The sequence below is a fragment of the Ranitomeya imitator genome, chromosome 7 (assembly GCF_032444005.1).
Source record: "Ranitomeya imitator isolate aRanImi1 chromosome 7, aRanImi1.pri, whole genome shotgun sequence".
Taxonomy (NCBI): Eukaryota; Metazoa; Chordata; class Amphibia; order Anura; family Dendrobatidae; genus Ranitomeya; species Ranitomeya imitator.
The window spans coordinates 169,698,999-169,719,096 of NC_091288.1; the positions used below are offsets into that span (position 1 = coordinate 169,698,999).

The window sequence follows — 20,098 nt, forward strand, 5'->3', positions numbered from 1 at the left end:
TGTCAGTCGGATCAACCCTCATAAGCCGTCTATATTGGAACGCAGGTCATAGGAAGCTGAATACAATGATACCTTGATATTGGCGGTAAGAGGTCTTATTCCAGATAAATCCACTTTTTTCTTGTATGTAAACGAGCTGTTAAGATCTATGGGGGCCGGACATAGATCTCTGAGACTCTGCCTCCAGAGATTATTTTAAAATGAAAGGCGTTACCTGTGTGAGACATGTAATGACTGACAGTCTGCTCTCATCATCTACATGTCTCACACTGGTAACGCCTCCTTTCATTTTAAAATAAGCTCTGGAGGCAGATTCTCAGGGAGATCTATGTCCGGGCCATAGATCTTAACTAATTTACATATAAGAAAAACAAAGATTTCTCTGAAATAAGATCGGATCACAGATATCAAGGTATTATTTTATTCAGCTTCCTATGACCTATATGTCCTATTCACAGATTCCCTTTACCATAACTTTTCATTATGAAAAGCTTAATTTGTTTCTTCGTTTTCTCATAACAAAAAAAAATGTTTTTGATACCTCGTTAGTCAGTTGAAAAAGATTGATTGTTCTCAGTGGGAGAAACAAAATAATAATCTTGTTATATCTTTTAATAGCTAACCAAAATAAAATAAGTGATGTCACGAAGCTAGCTTTCCAGACATCTTTGGTCTCTTCGTCAGGCATGGTATCGGAGAATGAATCCTTCATTAGCTTAGATAAGTGATGTGAAAGTTTTATGGTCCCAGACCTGATGCCCCTACAGTCTCTGAAGCAGATTCTTCAGATTTTGTAGAAAAATATTTTTTAATTTAAGCTTCCTCAGTGGTTGATACCTTTTTAAGGGCTAGTTGAAAAGATGGTAACATATTGTGAGCTTTTGAGACTTCTCCGGTCTCTTCATCAGGCAGAGAATAATGCAAAATCTGATTTGTTTCCGATCTGTGGTCATTATGTGAGTGTAGGTTTTGCCAGGAGAGGTTCCTCTTGGTGCATCAGAGGGCGTTGAGCGCAGACCCTGCAGTGATGACGTACCAGTCATGAAATGGTGACAGACAGCCCATCACTATCCTCAGTGGTGATGCCTGCATGTAGGGCACAAGACCGATAAATGGGTACTTGGTTGCGCGTGATGGGGACATCACAACTGCAGTACAATTAACCCGTTATCTACCAATGTCCTTTTTTTTGGGACGCCTAATCTTTAGCTTCTAGCAACTAAGATTTTATAACTAGGTCCAATTTTTTGTGTTGTGTTTGTAAAATGAATGTTTTCAAAATAGGAAATCGTGTCATTGTCATTTTTAATTGAATATTGGGACGCCCTTTTCTGAAAAATCCGTACTTGAAAAAATTTTGCAAATTATGTTTCTGATTCATTAGGACCCAAATCATTAAAAATCTGTCATTAAAAAAAAAAAAAATGAAAATTGCTAATTTGGCAAGTAATGGGTTAACAGGCCGGCGGAATTACTGGCGGTGTAGGGATTCATCAGTTGAGTCATTTCATTTTTTGACAACCCTTTTAAAAACAGGGCTGCTTGCAGCCAACAGTAGAGTTGAGGCATAAGAGGATTTTCCCACAAAATATGTTTATCACCTATCCACAGGAAAGATAATAAAATGTGCAATTCCTGGGGTATCAACAACTGGCACGAGAACAGGACAGAGATCCCTTCTGTATGAGTAGAGCAGTATGGTGCACATGCATAAATATAACCTATGCAGACTGAATAAAGCTATAAGGTATTTAGTGGGAAAACTCCTTAAAGGGAATCTGCCAGCAGGTTTTTACTATTTAATCTGACAGCAGCATAATATAGGCCATGAGCCTGATTCCAGGGATGTATCACTAGGCTATGTGCTGTAATTTCAATCAGTATTTTATCAGCAGAATAATAACACTACAAGACTACACCTCAGGTGCCAGGCAGTCCAGCTAATCTGTGTAACCCCGCCCCACTTCTGATTGGCAGCCTACTCACAGTGTACACAGAGCAGAAGTCTTAGCTGTACTACATCAAACAAACAAGGATGCTATCTTTTCCACACCAAACAGCCCAGGAAGTGATACATCGCTGAAATCAGGCTTTATTGCCCTATGTTATGCCTTACTCAGATTGTATAGATAGATCCTGCTGACAGATTCCCTTTAAATGGCATTCTTTGGTAAAGTAAAACTTTTGTCTAATCTCGGACAACCCCTGTAAATAAATTGCCTGTATAAATATTTTATTGATGCATAAAAGAATAAAAAACACAGGACACATTCAGTTTTAAAGCAATATTTTTCTTTCGTAACAATAAAATGACCAATTTCCATACCTAGATTTTAAAATTACATGCAAAACAGATCTAGGAACAAATCTGCATTTTTGTATATATGTACAGACACCGTTCAAGGTTGTAGGGGTAAAATCTGACTATAACAAAGCAAAACTTCCAATAATAATGATAAAGCAACAATACATATCTGTAAATTGCAAGACAGGGTTTAAATTCTAGAAAGTCCAATGAATTGTAGCACGACTAGTTCATTTCTTTCTTTTTTTTAGTTTTCCTCCTTTGCATTATGGGAAATATAAATCATTCCTGCTGCTGTATGAATTTTACTGTGGATTATTGGTAAACATTAATAGGTTTCTAAGGGAGTCTGTCACCCCCCCAAACACCAAATAAACCACTTATACAGATGTTAAGGGGGCTTAAATGGTTTAGTTGGCAAAAAAACAATTTTTTATGCAAATAAGGGGGCATCAGGTGCACTGTCATACTCTACTCAATTTGCATACGGAGCACTGTCATATTTTGATTGACGGTGCACTTTACAGCCGCGCTCACATAGTGTTATTGACAACTCCTGTCTGCAGCATAGTGTCGATGCAGCCGCAACACGAGCCAGTGATCAGAGCCGGCAATGACACTGTGAGCTTGGCTACACTGTCCTAGTGGAGGTGCACACCTGCTGACTGAGTTCATCACTGTTAATCAAGAGATGTCAATCATCAGCTTTACACCTCCGCACTGACACCGTTCCCCTCTCGCCACCGCCTCTTTTCTGCCACCACCTCTTGTTATGATATTGAGGACCGGAGTCAGCAATAACCCTATGTGAGCACAGCTACTGAGTTCACTGTCAATCAAGACATGACTGTGCCCAGTATGCAACTTTAAAGGGCATATTGGTGCAAAGAAGCTTTGGCCATGCCAAGGGTCCCAAAAAGACACCTGAATTGCATATAATATAAAAATGTATGTTAACCTAAAATCTAAACTTAACCTCAAAAGATTTTAGCTTAAGTCCCATACGTACTATATACAGTAGCTGGTTTAGTTAGTGATTTGGAGGTAACAGACTCCCATTATTATAAGTTCATCTATTCAGAGAAATATAAAAGTAAGCATTTTGTAATATGTTTTTAGCTCTTGTTGCTTGGTACTTTATAGCAAGGAAAGAAATCCTTGTAGGTCTCTTTTCACACCTGCATTTGAGGCTCTGCTATTTTTTTCCCATAGAATGCCTGAATTTAATTAACCCCATTTTAAGTCAATGTGGCCCAAACACGTGCTATCAGATCCTTCACAGCTTAAATGTCTTTTTTCCTGCTTCTATGGCACCAAAAATGCAAAATTCCGAACTCCAATGTGCATACAGCGTAACTGAATCACTGTAACGTAGTCAGAATCCCTATTGTTTGTGTTTAATGGTCTGTTCCAAAGCTGTTATCTTTATGGAACATTCCACTACACTCTAAAAATGGGAGTGGTTGGGGGAGACTCTGACTACACCAAGAAAAATAAGTCAGGAAAACAAATACAAAAACATAATCTTTTATAGTGCTCTGACTTCTATGTGCTTTATAAAACATTAACCTATACCTTTACCAATTTTAAGGTGAGAATATATATTTTTTTAGATCATGACTGAGATGTTTTATGAAAGCTAGTTATTTCAGAACCACCCAATCCTCCCTCCCTTTTCCCCGGACAATATGAACTTGTTTAATCTACATCTACTAACCTCCCCAAAAATATATATATATATATTTATATAAAATAAAACAAAAAAAAGTTCAAGTTGTCAAACATTATACATGTATTGTAATATTCTAATTCTTTCCCATTAACCAAAGGGTCAGTGTTCCAGGATACATGTATAATGCATCATATTCTTAGCGTTAACACTGCTAAGAAAACAGTACGTCTTTAGGAAAACATTACCATTTACTACACAACCACTTAAAAATGATTATATACAAAATGGTTATCTGCATTTGGGTTTGTGTAGGGAGAGAAGTCATCTCGCTGATGTTACGGCTTATTTACGCTTTCTAAGTATCAAGTACATGATGCTGTTAATGAAGGTGAAGGCAAAGGCAATCCAAGCTAGAATGAAGGAGTATCCGTATGTGCCGTCCTTTAGTCCTAAATTCGGATGGAAGTCTTCATGCATGGAAGCGTAGATTGCAGCAGCGATCATAACACACAAACCTAGAAGATGAAAAGGAAAAAAATATATAAAAATCGACATGTATATCTATAGATCTACATGTGTAATTAAGCACGGGAACCTGTGCCGGAAGGCAGCAGATGCTGGGATGGTGCCATGTCTAACCTTTTTCTTAATCCGTAAAAACAAACTAAGTAAGTGAACGAAAAAAAAAAAAAGTGGTGATGTATTATCAAGAAACGGGATAGTATTATTACCGTTTGCTTAGGCTGGGTTCACATTGTGTTTACAGCAGCCCGTTCAACACATACAGTAACGGGCTGCTGTAAACGCAAGTGCCGGTATGGCAGCACGCTAGCGCAAATAGAGCATCTGCTAGCGCTATCTGCGCTAGTAGTGACGGACCCGGAAACGCTGCAGCCCACGTCTCAGGGTCCGTCACTCAATGACGTCACATCCCTAGCGCACGCCCATTGTGGGCGTGCGCTAGCGATGCGTCCGACATAGGAATTAATGGCGGCCTTAACGGACTATGTTACACCACGTTAATGCCGCGGTGTAACGTAGTCCGTCTAACGGATGCGCCCAACGCAATGTGAACCCAGACTTAGTTGGATGGATGGATGGATGTTAATCTATTGCAAGATACTTAAATGGATTGACGGTTGGCTTTACTATGAAGACTCCTGAATTGTGCAGACCCAGAATACAGCACCCAAAGCAGGCAATGAAGCACTACGTTACCTCCATATAACGGCAAGTTCTTACAAAAGCTTGGTTAAATTTTACGCCCCACTGAGATTTGCAAGGACTTGGTTCGGCAACACGCTGGGTCCCTACAACTCCAAATTACGTAGGTAATGGCTTGACGAATTTCGACTTTGTCACTGATCATAATCATTACCCGCGATCTGCAGTTGCATTTTTTATTTACTTTTTTAATTAATGACGTTGCTGATGACTTTTCTTTCAATTTAATCTCCCAAAAAAATTGTAACTTATGTCGCTTGAGCATGTCCCATATCGGACTGTCAATCCTTTTGTTCTCCTGGAGATAAGCCACTGAAAAAGATGTCTTTCAGTGGCTGTCTTATAGAGAACACAGCGGCATGGGGCTCCTATGTATAGGAGGGACTACCAAAATGGCTGTCGGCCAAATGATTGGCCGACAGTCATCTAATGTGTATGGTCGGTTTTAGGCTGTGTTTGATACCTCAGATTAGACCTAATCAATTACTGTAAATAGATATGAGTTGCAATACGAGGCATAGGCAATGGACTAGACTAGAGCTGTTTCACGATGGAAGGGGAGTAAAGTAAATCAAAACCGCAAGGTCCACAACCAATCACAATTTTGTCGCACCGCTTCCTTGCAGCAGCACAGAGGAAGCAAGCTCATTAAATGCCAGTTTGGGCATATTAGAAATATATATATTTTTTCTTTACAAAATGTAGATGAAAAATATAATCTACCATAAAGATAAAAACAAACAGAAATAAGCAAAAGTTTAATTTATCTCGTTAATTAGGCCATACAAGGCGGCTTCAATTAATATAACAAATGGATTAATATTTTTTTTTAAAAAAACTGTGACCCAGAAAATTAATAGTTTCATAATCGTCACTAAATGAAATCATTTATTTCACTGTGAAATTACAATAATGAACAATTAAAAGATCTAATTAAGGAGATTGATGACTTTTCAGAATAGCAGAGCCATGTGTTGTAAAAACGTGAGAGGTGGTATTCCAATCATAGTGGATCAGGGGATAAGGTCGCCTTGTAGTTTGGGTTTACCACCTTGCTTGACCCCAATATTTACCATATTTATGAAGACCTCTACTTGAATTCCTTTTGAATACAAAAACAGTACAGACCAGTGATATGTATGTTACGATAGGCGTAATAAAAGTACAGAACTACCCAAGCCTTGACTGACATATAAAGTACCTAAAATAATTGCGCTACTCACATGACAGCATCTGGATAATAGCAGTCAACACAAATCGCTCTCCTTGTTTAAGCCGAAACAGTTGGAAAACAAAGCTCAAGAGTCCAATGCAGCACAGAATGGTGGCCAGGATCATGGTCGCCTGAATGGTCTGGATAGCCTGAAAAGCTAAAAATTAAGATATCTGATTATTAACATGCTCATCGCTTCGTACCCCAGCAAAGTACTTTGTCTGCCCCGTCTGAACCCTTTTCTCCTTTTTTGTTGGGGGGGAGAGCGAATAATCTTATAGAAGTGTCAGAACTTACAATTGTTGTTGTTTGTAATCTCTGTACAGACTGTGTTTGTAGTAGAGTTCAGACAGGTCCTCCAGATGTCCACATAATAGTTTTCTCCGACCCACCAGGCCTGAGGATGGAAATGATGTTAGAAGCTTCTATCACATTTGAATTTTTTTTTCTTCCAATGTCACTTAGCTGTACGTCACTAATTTACTTATTATTCACAACATTTTATGTCTAAACAAACAATCTACATTTTCGGTAACCTGAGAGGAACGTGGTCATCACTTCTTTAGGCCATCTGCATACATACAATAGATGAGCCCACCAACAGGGCATATTGCCATCACAATGTTATGGCATATCACTAGAGTCCATTGATAGACCTCCAGAACCTTAAAAGCCCACCATACACAATAGATTTGACTGAAACTGGCAAACGGACCAGGACCTACATGCATCCACTGGCGAAAGATCAGAGAATAAATGACTTGATCTTTTGTTTCCTCAGAAGAGAAGAACAGAAATTACATCAAACAATTGTGATTGTAATCGGTGTTCGTACACACCATCGAAGACATACAGATATTTCCATTAATCTTTCACTTCTCGTTTTGGCTCCCTGTGCATGAGGCCTAACAGGAGGTACATTTTAACTACTTCTGGACAGCCCATAGGCCCCGATTCATCAAGACTGTTGATTTTCTCATTAGTCTTGATGAGGGGGCACCATGGAGTCAAACAGTCCTGATGCATGAAAAGTTAGGAGTGGCGGACGAGTGGTGCACTGTGTACCTCCATGCGCTACATCAGAAATGTAAGATTTCTGGCAAAGGGTAGTACGCCACACAGCTCATCATTAAATAAATGAGTTGCAGCGTTGCGTCCTTGCCGTGCCCTTGTCCTGTCCCAGCTCTGCCCATTCTGGCGCAGCTGGGAGAAACTAGCGTGAAAACAGTAAACGCAGCAAAATTTAAAGCTTTACAACTTTTCGAAACAATACACACCAGAAATTTGGCAAACCTGCTTTGATGAATCGTGGCCATAGACTTTAAGCGTTATATTTTGCAGTGACATTGTGAAGCATCACTGCACAGTTTAGCAGCTACACAACATCATGAAGCTACAGGAGCGAGGGCCGGTTTCCAAACAACAGCCAAATTCCCCATAGAGAAGGCAGAGGTGGTTTATTACCATCTTTGCCTTCACTATTGATGTACATACAGCGCTAGACGAGTGCTGTGTACACAGCTTCGGAGGCACTGACAGCTTCTTCCTCCAGACCTAGCAGTCATGTAATCATTATTACTAGTATTATTATTAGTAGTAGTAATTAGGGAGGGAGCAGGAGCTACTGGGTCCTAGGAGATCCAGCCTGCTCTGCTATGCAGCCAGGAGACTGCATTCCCATTGTAACTGGGGATAATACACCAGCCCAAGTTAAAGGAGAAATAAAATTAACCAAGTATTTAAATGTTGAAATATTACAAAAAAGTCGATTATAACCTTATGGTGATGGGGACAATGTGAAAAAAATGCAAAAATAAATAAGTAAATGAAAGGAATTGGGAAAAAAAGCCGCTGCCAATCCAAATCGCAGTCTCGTCGGGAAAAAAATTGTGCGTCTGATATAAGGAAATAATTCCCATGGAAAGGGGAACAATTTTTAAAATGTATTTTAGTGGTCCTTTATGGGGTCATTAAAACGTTAACAAAAAAATGTGAAAAACAGACACATATTTTCTTTATTTTCCCACTGATATCAACAAAAAAGATAAAACACAATGAAAATAACATAAAAATAACGCCTCAAGTGTCATGAAAAAAATTATACAATTTTTTTTTTTTTACAGCTCTTTCAACCGAATGAATTAAAAAAAAAAATAGATCAGGATAAATGGTCTGGTCTTGAACTGAGTAAAGTCTGTGTAGACCTTTGCAGAGAATTTTTGGCGTTGACATTTGCTTCCTATATGCAAAGCTAAGCAACTTTCTTAATAGTTGTCATTACAAAAAATGTATATACCGTAATTTTACTGCTGCAGATTGTTTCAAATCTTCTATCCAGATGATTGATCTGAAGATATGTTACAAACCCATCAGAGCTCCAGGTTCTGGCTCTCCCCTTCCCTTCTCTCAGTGTTGGGGCTCACTCAGTTTTTCACATGAGTTCGTTCTGCGGTTTTCATGGATAGAACTCATGCTTCTTATAGTCAATGGCGCTGTTCACATGACTGTATATTTGCAAATCAAGTTGTCTGTACTAAAACATGGAGATCTTTCTGGTTTTAATCCGAAGCGCACATCAAAGTCACCAATGCAAGTCTATGGGTCCAGGAAAATAGTGGACAGCACATGAATGACATCCCTGTCCATTATTCACTGACTGTTTGATAAGAGAAGCATGCAAACCTCTCCATAGGAGGAAAACTGCTGAAAGACTCATGGTAAAAGATAAGCAAACTGATGAAAATATGATCAAAGAACGCTGATGAAAATTGGTCTGTAATATTTCACACGACAAAAATCATTGACGTCTGATGAGGTCTTAAACATAGCAGGGTGGAAGATCTACACTGTAAGGCCGGTTTCACATGTCAGTGGCTCCGGTACGTGAGGTGACCGTTTCCTCACGTACCGGAGACACTGACACACGTAGACACAGTGAAATCAATGCATCTGTGCAGATGTCATTGATTTTTTGCGGACCGTGTCTCCGTGTGCCAAACACGGAGACATGTCAGTGTTCGTGGGAGCGCACGGATTACACGGACCCATTAAAGTCAATGGGTCCGTGTAAAACACGTACCACACACGGACGTTGTCCGTGTGCAGTCCGTGTGCCGTGCAGGAGACAGCGCTACAGTAAGCGCTGTTCCCCCCACTGGTGCTGAAGCCGCGATTCATATCTTCCCTGCAGCAGCGTTTGCTGTAAAGAAGATATGATAAATCCTTTTTTTTTTTTTTTGTTTCTCGTGTTTAAAATAAAGGTCCATGTCCATATAGATATATAAATAAATATAATATATATAAGCTTGCCCTACATGTTTCTGACTAAATCTCAGTCTTTACTCATCCATGAGTAAAGACTGAGATTTAGTCCGAAACATGTAAGAGAGACTCAATATGTGTATCTATATATATAATTGTCTAAGGGTTTTTCCGTCTGTCTGTCTGTCTTTCTGTCTGTCTGTCTGTCTGTCTGTCCTGGAAATCCCGCATCTCTGATTGGTCGAGGCCGCCAGGCCTCGACCAATCAGCGACGGGCACGGTATCGACGTAGAAATCCCGCGTCTCTGATTGGTCGAGGCCATAATGGTTGCCATGGCGACGATGATGTCATAAAGGTTGCCTCGACCAATCAGCGACGGGCACAGTCTGCCGCGAATTCTGGAATCATCATTGTCCATATACTACGGGGACATGCATATTCTAGAATACCCGATGCGTTAGAATCGGGCCACAATCTAGTATGTATATATATATATATATATATATATATATATATATATATATATATATATAATTGTCTAAGAGTTTTTCCGTCTGTCTGTCTGTCCTGGAAATCCCGCGTCTCTGATTGCGACGGGCACAGTATCGACGTAGAAATCCCGCTTCTCTGATTGGTCGAGGCCATAATGGTTGCCATGGCGACGATGATGTCATAAAGGTTGCCTCGACCAATCAGCGACGGGCACAGTCTGCCGCGAATTCTGGAATCATCATTGTCCATATACTACGGGGACATGCATATTCTAGAATACCCGATGCGTTAGAATCGGGCCACAATCTAGTATGTATATATATATATATATATATATATATATATATATATATATATAATTGTCTAAGAGTTTTTCCGTCTGTCTGTCTGTCCTGGAAATCCCGCGTCTCTGATTGCGACGGGCACAGTATCGACGTAGAAATCCCGCTTCTCTGATTGGTTGAGGCCTAGCGGCCTCGACCAATCAGCAACGGGCACAGCGACGATGATGTCATAATGACGTAGAAATCCCACGTTTCTGATTCAGCGACGGGCACAGTATCGACGTAGATGTCATAATGGTTGCCATGGCGACGATGATGTCATAAAGGTTGCCTCGACCAATCAGCGACGGGCACAATCTGCCGCGAATTCTGGAATCATCATTGTCCATATACTACAGGCACATGCATATTCTAGAATACCCGATGCGTTAGAATCGGGCCACAATCTAGTCTATATATATAATTGCCTAAGGGTTTTTCCGTCTGTCTGTCTGTCTGTCTTTCTGTCTGTCTGTCTGTCCTGGAAATCCCGCGTCTCTGATTCATAAAGGACGTAGACATTCCGCGTTTCTGATTCAGCGACTGGCACAGCGACGATGATCTCATAAAGGACGTAGACATCCCGCGTTTCTGATTCAGTGACGGGCCCAGTATCGACGTAGATGTCATAATGGTTGCCATGGTGACGATGATGTCATAAAGGTTGCCTCGACCAATCAGCGACGGGCACAATCTGCCGCGAATTCTGGAATCATCATTGTCCATATACTACAGGCACATGCATATTCTAGAATACCCGATGCGTTAGAATCGGGCCACAATCTAGTCTATATATATATATATATATATATATATATATACAGCTCTGGCAAAAATTAAGAGACCACTGCAAAAAGTTCAGTTTGATTTTTCTCTTTATAGGTATACTTTTGAGTAAAATGTAAATTGTTCTTTTAGGCTATGTGCACATGATGTGGATTTGCTGCGGATCCACAGCGGATTTTTTCCATGCAGAAACGTAGATCCGCACTGTGATGTACAGTATAATGTTAGTCAATGGGAACAAAAAATAGCTGTGCAGATGGTGCAGAAAAATCAGTGCGGAATTGCTGCGAATTTCAAAGAAGTGCATGTCACTTTGTTTGTGCGGATCTGCAGAGTTCCTGCACTCCTCCATGTTAAAAATATGCAGTGCCAAAATCCGCAGAAAATCCTCACAAAATCCGCAGCAATTCCGCATAAAAACCACACAAAATCCGCATAAAAGCCATGGCAAATCCACGGCTGCGGATTCTGCCAGGAGATGTGGATTTTGTGCAGAAAATTCTGCACCTCTTTTCCTACGTGTCCACATACCCTTAGTCTATAAACTTCTGACAACATGTCTCCGAATTTCCAAGCAATGCATTTTGTATTTTTTTCTGAAAAGGAGAAATTGTCAATTTTTAAAAAAAAAACGCAGTGCTTTCAGACCTCAAATAATGGAAAGAAAACAAGTTCATAATCATTTAGAAATAACAATACTAACGTTTTAACTCAGGAAGAGTTCAGAAATCAATATTTTGTGGAATAACCATGATTTTTAATCACAACTTTCATGCGTCTTGGCATGCTTTCCACCAGTCTTTCACACTGTTTCTGGTGCAAAAATGTAAGCAGTTTTTCTTTGTTTGATGGCTTGTGACTATACATTATCCTCTTGATTACATTCCAGAGGTTTTCAATGGGGTTCAGGACTGGAGATTGGGCTGCTCATGACAGGGTTTTGATGTGGTGGTCTCTTAATTTTTACCAGAGCTGTGCATATTATCATCTATAGAACTGGGAATGTTTTGTTTTTATTCCAAATTTACCAATGGAGAAAATATCTAGGAGTGCACTGGAAACAGGCTGTAGAGAGGGAGGAAAGCATGTGGAGGGGAGGGGAGTACTATATTTTAGATGTGCTGATTCATCAAGTGAAGACAGTGGCACCCAGGATACACACAGATCTCACATCCACCTATTGGGAGGAGCAGTCCCACAAGAAAAAAAAATCTAAAACTTGAATCAGTCTGCAAAATGCATATCAGGAGTCTGAAAATAAAAGAAAGGATTTGTGTTTAGTGCTAACAGGATGGTTTGCTGCTGTACAATTACGTCTATAGAATTTTTCGTTTTCTGAGGTGCGAGTATTAGGCAAAGCAGGCACCTCCGAGACCTGTGCTCAGCTGTAGTACCGTCTTTAGTGAGCGTGTTCCCATCGCTGCGGTGTGCATATGGCGTACTGTCTGCACAACAATGGGATTCGTCACGACAAAGCAGTTGTACGGTATGAGGGGGCTGCAGCGCGGCGAGTGACTCACGTTGTCTATTGTAGAGATGAATAGCAATGCCATGGAGGTTATGTGGAAAATGATAATAAAAGCCAACACGACCAACATCTTCACTCTTCTCCGCTTCTAGATCAAAAGGAAACTGAAAGACAAAATGTGTTCGATGGATTAGTGGCAATAACTACATCCAAGCGTATAGACGCACTGAAGCCGGTCTAGTGTACTACCTGGAAACATTGAGGATTATACCGTGGACATGTTATATAGATTCATATATCCAGCACTCAAAGCTAACCCCGTCTATACTAGGCTTTTTATGGACTGCAGCAAGCAGCCCAGTAAGTGACACATTACTGGGATCAGGGTCTCTGCCCCTACATCATGCTGCTCTCAGATTACATAGCAATAACCCGGTGACAAACGCTCTTTGACTTTTTTCCAATCAAGGTTAAAATTAGGTATAAAATGATATAGGATCGGCTCAGGTGTGAACTGCGTCTAATTTAATAAAAGGTGCAGAAATTATATTTCAGTCCAAGGAGTTGGCCAGCACTGGCGTAGCAATAGCAAAAGTTGCAAAATTGTAGCGTAACTTCAAGTTGCGCAAAAGCTTTAGCACACTCGAAGGTATTTTTTTGCCGGAAAACTCGTTAAAAACACTAAGGACCCGATTCATTATTTGCAGTTATTTTTTAAGTCACTTTTCTTTTTTTGGCTTGTCGTACTCACTGACTGTACTTTTTTTTTTTTTGCTCTAGATTCAGAATGCCACATGTAATTTATGAAGGTTGTGCAAAGTAAAAAATGGAGTGTTTTCTCAGTCCTAAGCCATTTTTACATCTTTTTAGTGCACATTATTTGCAAAAACGTCACAAAAATTATCTTCATGCATTACCGATCACTACCACTAGGTGGCAGCAGAGCTCTATATACAATTTCTTTTAGTCATGGCTAACAGCAAAGAGCAAATGGCATTCAGTATACAATGAGAATTATTTAGGTTGGATGTGATTTAGAAATCTGTTCCTCGTGAAAAGCGCTATTGAAATAGATATTTCATAAAGCCCACCAATCTAAAATATAGCTTTGGAGGTCTACAGCAGGGTTAGTTTATATAAGCATGCACACACTATTCCCTGAACCTTCCTTAGCAAGGAGTTGCTCATTTAGCAGCCAAAGTTTAGGATGACACATTTTTAAATTCCCTCACACTATTTATACAACGTCAGTGTAAGATTGGAAAATCTTTAAGCCATGTTCACACGTTCAGTGTTTGGTCAGTCTTTTACCTCAGAATTTGAAGTGCAAAATCAGGAGTGGATGAAAAATACAGAAGTGGTGACGTGTTTCTATTAGGCCACATTCACGCGTTTAGAATTTGGTCAGTATTTTACCTCAGTATTTGTAAGGCAAAACCAGGAGTGGGTGATAAATGCAGAAGTGGTGACGTGTTTCTATTATACTTTTCCTCTGACTGTAAGCCAAAACCAGGAGAGGAACAAATACTGAGGTAAAATACTGAACAAATACTGAAAGTGTGATTGTGGCCTAATAGAAATACGTCACCACTTCTGTATTTATCACCCACTCCTGGTTTTGGCTTACAAATACTGAGGTAAAATACTGAACAAATACTGAACATGTGATCGTGGCCTAATAAAAACACGTCACCACTGCTGTATTTATCAACCACTCCTGGTTTTGGCTTACAAATACTGAGGTACAGGAGGAAATGGTTGCCCGTACACTTGGCTCTCTGAAAATTCCTTTGGCAATATCGGCTGACTAGTTTCAGGCTATGTGTACACGTTGAGGATTGGTATGCGGATTTTTCCACACTGGTTTTGCAAAATCCACAGGTAAACCGCACTGCAGATTACCCGCGGATTTACAGCGGTTTTTGTGCGGATTCCACCTGCGGTTTTACACCTGCGGATTCCTATTGAGGAGCAGGTGTAAGCCGCTGCGGAATCCACACAAAGAATTTCAGGGTGGTTTTTGATTATTTTTTAATTGGAATATGGGGTTACAATATAATGTGTTTGGGGGATTTTCTTTCGAGGGGGGAATTGCCAAACACCTTGACAAAGAAGGTATCAAAACTGTTGTGAATTCTGTTGTCGAACTCCCTCCTGTGGTCGTGAATGGTACTTCGGCGAGTTCTGTCCATGGACTCCCTCTGGTGGCTATGAGTGAAGCTGCTGCTTCTGAGGTTCCTTACACAGGTGACATGGTTTATCCTTTGGTTGGCTGCTCTATTTAACTCCACTCAGATCATTACTCCATGCCAGCTGTCAATGTTCCTGCATTGGTTCAGTTCGCTCTTGGATCTTTCTGGTGACCTGTCTTCTCCAGCAGAAGCTAAGTTCCTGATAGTTATTATTTGTTCATTGTTTCCTTGTCCAGCTGGTTATCATGATTTTGTCTTGCTAGCTGGAAGCTCTGGAATGCAGAGTGGCACCTCCGCACCATGAGTCAGTGCGGAGGTCTTTTTGCACACTCTGCGTGGTCTTTTGTAGTTTTTGTGCTGACCGCAATTATACCTTTCCTATCCTCTGTCTGTTTAGTAAGTCTGGCCTCCCTTTGCTGAAACCTGTTTCATTTCTGCGTTTGTGACTTTCATCTTTACTCACAGTCATTATATGTGGGGGGCTGCCTTTTCCTTTGGGGACTTTCTCTGAGGCAAGGTAGGCTTTATTTTCTATCTCTAGGGCTAGCTAGCTCTTAGGCTGTGAAGAGGCGTCTAGGGAGTGTCAGAAACGCTCCACTGCTATTTCTAGTTGTTGTGATAGGATTAGGGCTTGCGGTCAGCAGAGCTCCCACATCCCAGAGCTTGTCCTGTGTGAGTTTAACTATCAGGTCGTGCTGGGTGCTCCTAACCACCAGGTCCATAACACAAAACCTGCAATAATAAACACGCATATTTTGCCATGATATTTTTCACGCTAACAACAAAGTAAAAAAAATCCTCATGTAAACATGCCCGAATGGTGGATTTAGACCAGGGGTGTCAAACTGCATTCCTCGAGGGCTGCAAACAGGTCATGTTTTCAGGATTTCCTTGTACTGCACAGGTGATAATTTAATCACCAACTCATTATTTGTGTAGGTGATTAAATTATCACCTGTGCAGTACAAGGAAATCCTGAAAACATGACCTGTTTGCAGCCCTCGAGGAATGCAGTTTGACACCCCTGATTTAGACAACATGATGATTAGCAAATGAGCTTTCCTAAAGGGGCTCGTTCCAAATTATCAGCCCATGTAAGCATGCCGGAGATTGGGTGGTGCAGACAGTCTGACCCCAACTATTAAACGACTTCCTATGGGTAAATACAAGCCAATCAAATGGTGATGGTGACAGGACGGTCACTAATATGATTGTTCTGTACTCATACGGTCCCATGCTATCGGCATGCATATAAATCATATAAAAATCAATTGCAGTGCCTGTCTAAATGAGATGATACCGGCGAATCCCCGCAGCGCACAGTGCTTGTGTTGGGGGATTCATAAGTCTGCAGTCACACAGAGTGACTGCAGACTTATTGATTTGGACCAGACAACCCCTTTAACTGTCAGCTCCCACCAGCCTGGATAAGACGGCCAGTTAACAAGCTCTGATTGACCGTCACGCAGTACCTTGGGACTTGGGAGCTAACCAGGTCCCTTTGGTGACCCTTTCATCTAGGAGGGTGGCGGTGAGTGTGCATAATGGGACTCAGAGGCATTTATCCAAAATCTTGAGCAAACAATGAGCTACAGCTATAACGACATCCAAAATTGTGAATGATCCACCCACTTATGATGTCTACATATATTCGGCATGAAGCAACAGGCTGTGACTAGATTGACACTGTAGATAACGAAAATATGCTTTATTTTATTTTACGACCGTCTCCGTGAATAAAGGCTACAGCAATGTTCACAAAATTCACAAAAGAATCAATTGCAAAACAGAAAATGTATTTTCCTGTCCAAACCTCCGCATGGCAGCCACTCCTTTCCTGTGCCTTATTCCAGGGCAATAAAACAGACTTCTGCTTTCTCCAAACAAACATTTATTAAATATGACTAAACTGTAAGCGTTGCTGGGGATACTGTATCCCATAGACATTGTACTACATCAGAACACGATGGCACGGAAATGAGGAGGACGTGAAGTAAAGAGACAGGTCAAAATAAATTGTCACACAAAACAAAGCATACTGCGCACTCTGCATATGCTAAGGTGTATGCAAACATGGAATATGTGAACAGAAAACTGCTATATAGAATACTATTTACTGCTATATAGAATAGACTTCTAAAATGAAGTTACTTAGCGCATAAATTGGGCAATTCATGAGAGTCCATCTGCCACAACAATTTACTTTTTCCCCACGAGTCACAAGGTGGACAAGATGCACCTTTCTGTTAATGAAATCCTAAGGAACAAAGCCCCAATAAATGACCTCTCTCTGACAGATTTGATTATTTAACTATGCCGTTCCCAGGCCATTCAATCTCCATTAGTGCGCATATATATGTGATTCAATTTTCTTTTAAAGGGACTGTAACCATTTCGATCATGCATGCCTCTCCTGGGTCAAAAACCTACAAATTTAAACGGCAGGTAGGATCCAATGCTAATTAAAAGCAGCCATACACTAGTAAGAGGAAAGCACTGAAAAATATGAAGGCAGTCACCACTTACAATGCTATAGTACAAAGAAACCTTTACATTTGTAAGCTTTTTTCCTGGGAAAGACGTGTGATAGAAATGGCGCAGGTCCCATCAGAGAATGGTCGCCTCGATGTGGCTGGTGGGCACACAGGATTTGGTCAATTTTTGTACTTAGTACTTTAGTTTTATAAGTTTATTTCTATATAGCAGTAATGCAGTTCATATTTCACAGATTCTATATTTGCATTTATCTTAGCTTACCCAGCATGCTGCTGCACCCTTTGGTTTGTACCGTATTTTTCGAACTATAAGACACACCGGACCATAAGACGCACCCCAAATTTTCAGAAGAAAAATAGTGAAAAAAAAACTAATGCGTCAAATGAAGGTCCGTCTTACAGTCCAAATTATTCAGCTTACCAGGGGGGTAGGGTGTAATTGGGAGCGTTGATGGAGCAGGGTCACAGGAAGTGTTCGGTGGTCTGGCGATGATCTAACTCATCCCAGACTGGTGCGGCAGGTTCGGTGGTGTGGGGTCTCTACCATTTTGTGAAAGCCCTCACACATCCATCCCAGGCTGATGCGCACCAGTTTCGCAGATGCTTGGTGGTGTGGGGGCTCCGCTGACATTTTGAGAAATTCCGGAGCCCCCACATATCCATCCTAGGCAGGTGCGCTGCAGTTTTGGAGATGCTCAGTGGTGCGGAGGCTCCGCCAGAGGCGTCACATGAGCAGAATGAGTTCTTGTGAGATGAGAACTCGGTGCTGAGATCCCAGCAGATGAGATCTTGCTGCCGAGATCTCGTCTCCCGAGATCTCAATTTACACATGCACCGCCTCAGGCGGCCATTTTCCTCAAGGCCAACGCATTACAGCAATGGAAGTACGGGGGCTGCGGGCTTTCACAAACTGTCGGTGGAGCCCCCGCATCGCCGAGCATCTCCAAAACTGCAGCGCACCAGCCTGGGATGGATCTGTGGGGGCTCCAGGATTTCACAAAATGTTGGCAGAGCTCTTGCACCACCGAGCATCTTGAAAACTGCCACGCACCAGCCTGGGATGGATTTGTGAGGGCTCCAGGATTTCACAAAATGTCGGCAGAGCCCCCACACCACCAAGCATCTGTGAAACTGCCACGCATCAGCCTGGGATGAGACTCCTCGTAAGTACATCCAGACTATAAGTCGGACCCCATTTTCCTCCAAAATTTTTCGGGAAAGAAGTGCATCTTACAGTCTGGAAAATACGGTATATTATGCAGACACAGCAGATGGCACCTGTTCACACTTGCTTCATTCTGTTAGCAGGAGCTAATTAGTTCTTTGTTTCTTTTGTTTCTTTGTTTCTTTTTAGATTAAAATTCCAGACTTGAATAAAGGTATCTTCACACTGACCAACTTCACAACAATATCGCTAGCGATCCGCGACGTTGCAGCGTCGTGGATAGCGATATCGTTGTGTTTGACACGTAGCAGGAATCTGGATCCTGCTGTGACATCGTTGGTCGGAGCAGAAAGTCCAGAACTTTATTTCATCGCTGGATCACCCGCTGACATCGCTGAATCGGCGTGTGTGACGCCGATTCAGCGATGTCTTCACTGGTAACCAGGGTAAACATCGGGTTACTAAGTGCAGGGCCGCACTTAGTAACCCGATATTTACCCTGGTTACCAGTGTAAATGTAAAAAAAAAACAAAACACTACATACTTACATTCCGGTGTCTGTCGCGTCCCTCGGCGTTCTGCTTCCCTGCACGGCCAGCCGTAAAGCAGATTACAGCGGTGACGTCATCGCTGTGCTTTACGGCCAGCCGGCGCTCACAGTCAGTGCAGGAAAGCACAGCGGCGGGGGACAGACACCGGAATGTAAGTATGTAGTGTTTGTTTTTTTACATAAGCACTGGTAACCAGGGTAAACATCGGGTTACTAAGCGCGGCCCTGCGCTTAGTAACCCGATGTTTACCCTGGTTACCAGGGGACTTTGCATAGTTGGTCGCTGGAGAGCTGTCTGTGTGACAGCTCTTCAGCAACCACACAGTGACGCTGCAGCGATCGGCATCGTTGTCTAGACCGCTGCAGCGTCGCTAAATGTGACGGCACCTTTAGTATGAATACAATGTAGACACTGCCAGGATAATAAGGTCATTCCTCTGGAAAGCATAACTTACAGCAGGCTACATATAAGACAGATCTGCAGAAGGTTCACCACCATCAGCAGCCACAATAACGGTCCATGGCCAATAAACCTGGTATCCAGCGGTCCACTTCCTATCTCCAGTAATCCCCAACTCCTCTTCTGGTTAGTTGGACTGGCACCACATCATGAGTACGTCAGTGAGACAGGTAGTAGGAGGTTTGCATGGCTGTAGTCGCGCAGCTATGGACTACTGAAATGGCCACTAGACTAGGGTCATAGGAATCTCTTTAATCATCTGTAATCTATTGTTAAGTAGAAGGTGAGAGTAGAGTACTAAAAACACCCCACAAATGACTACTGCTACTAGAGTAGCATATGGGGGTCTCAATGACAATGAGTGTACAGTATGTTCACATGAACACTCTGCTGAACTTTATCTCTCATGTATGGTGTCCTTTATCCTATACGTTTCCTCTCTTGAAGATTCAGTCCTGATTTTGAAAAAGAAATACATGCATTTTGTCAGT

The 20,098-nt window shown here is 41.5% G+C and overlaps 1 protein-coding gene across 1 annotated transcript in view; it reads right to left on the reverse strand.

Moving 5' to 3' along the window:
* Positions 1-4,185: 4,185 nt before the first annotated feature.
* Positions 4,186-20,098, reverse strand: part of EMP2 (epithelial membrane protein 2) — a 70,771-nt gene continuing 54,858 nt past the window's right edge. Inside the window, exons 2-5 of the mRNA XM_069734034.1 lie at positions 12,798-12,909; positions 6,712-6,811; positions 6,425-6,571; positions 4,186-4,492 (exon numbers count right to left, since the gene is read on the reverse strand). Of these exons, the coding sequence (XP_069590135.1) occupies positions 4,320-4,492; positions 6,425-6,571; positions 6,712-6,811; positions 12,798-12,875 (498 nt within the window). The 5' untranslated portion in view covers positions 12,876-12,909 and the 3' untranslated portion in view covers positions 4,186-4,319. The remainder of the gene's footprint in view (positions 4,493-6,424; positions 6,572-6,711; positions 6,812-12,797; positions 12,910-20,098) is intronic.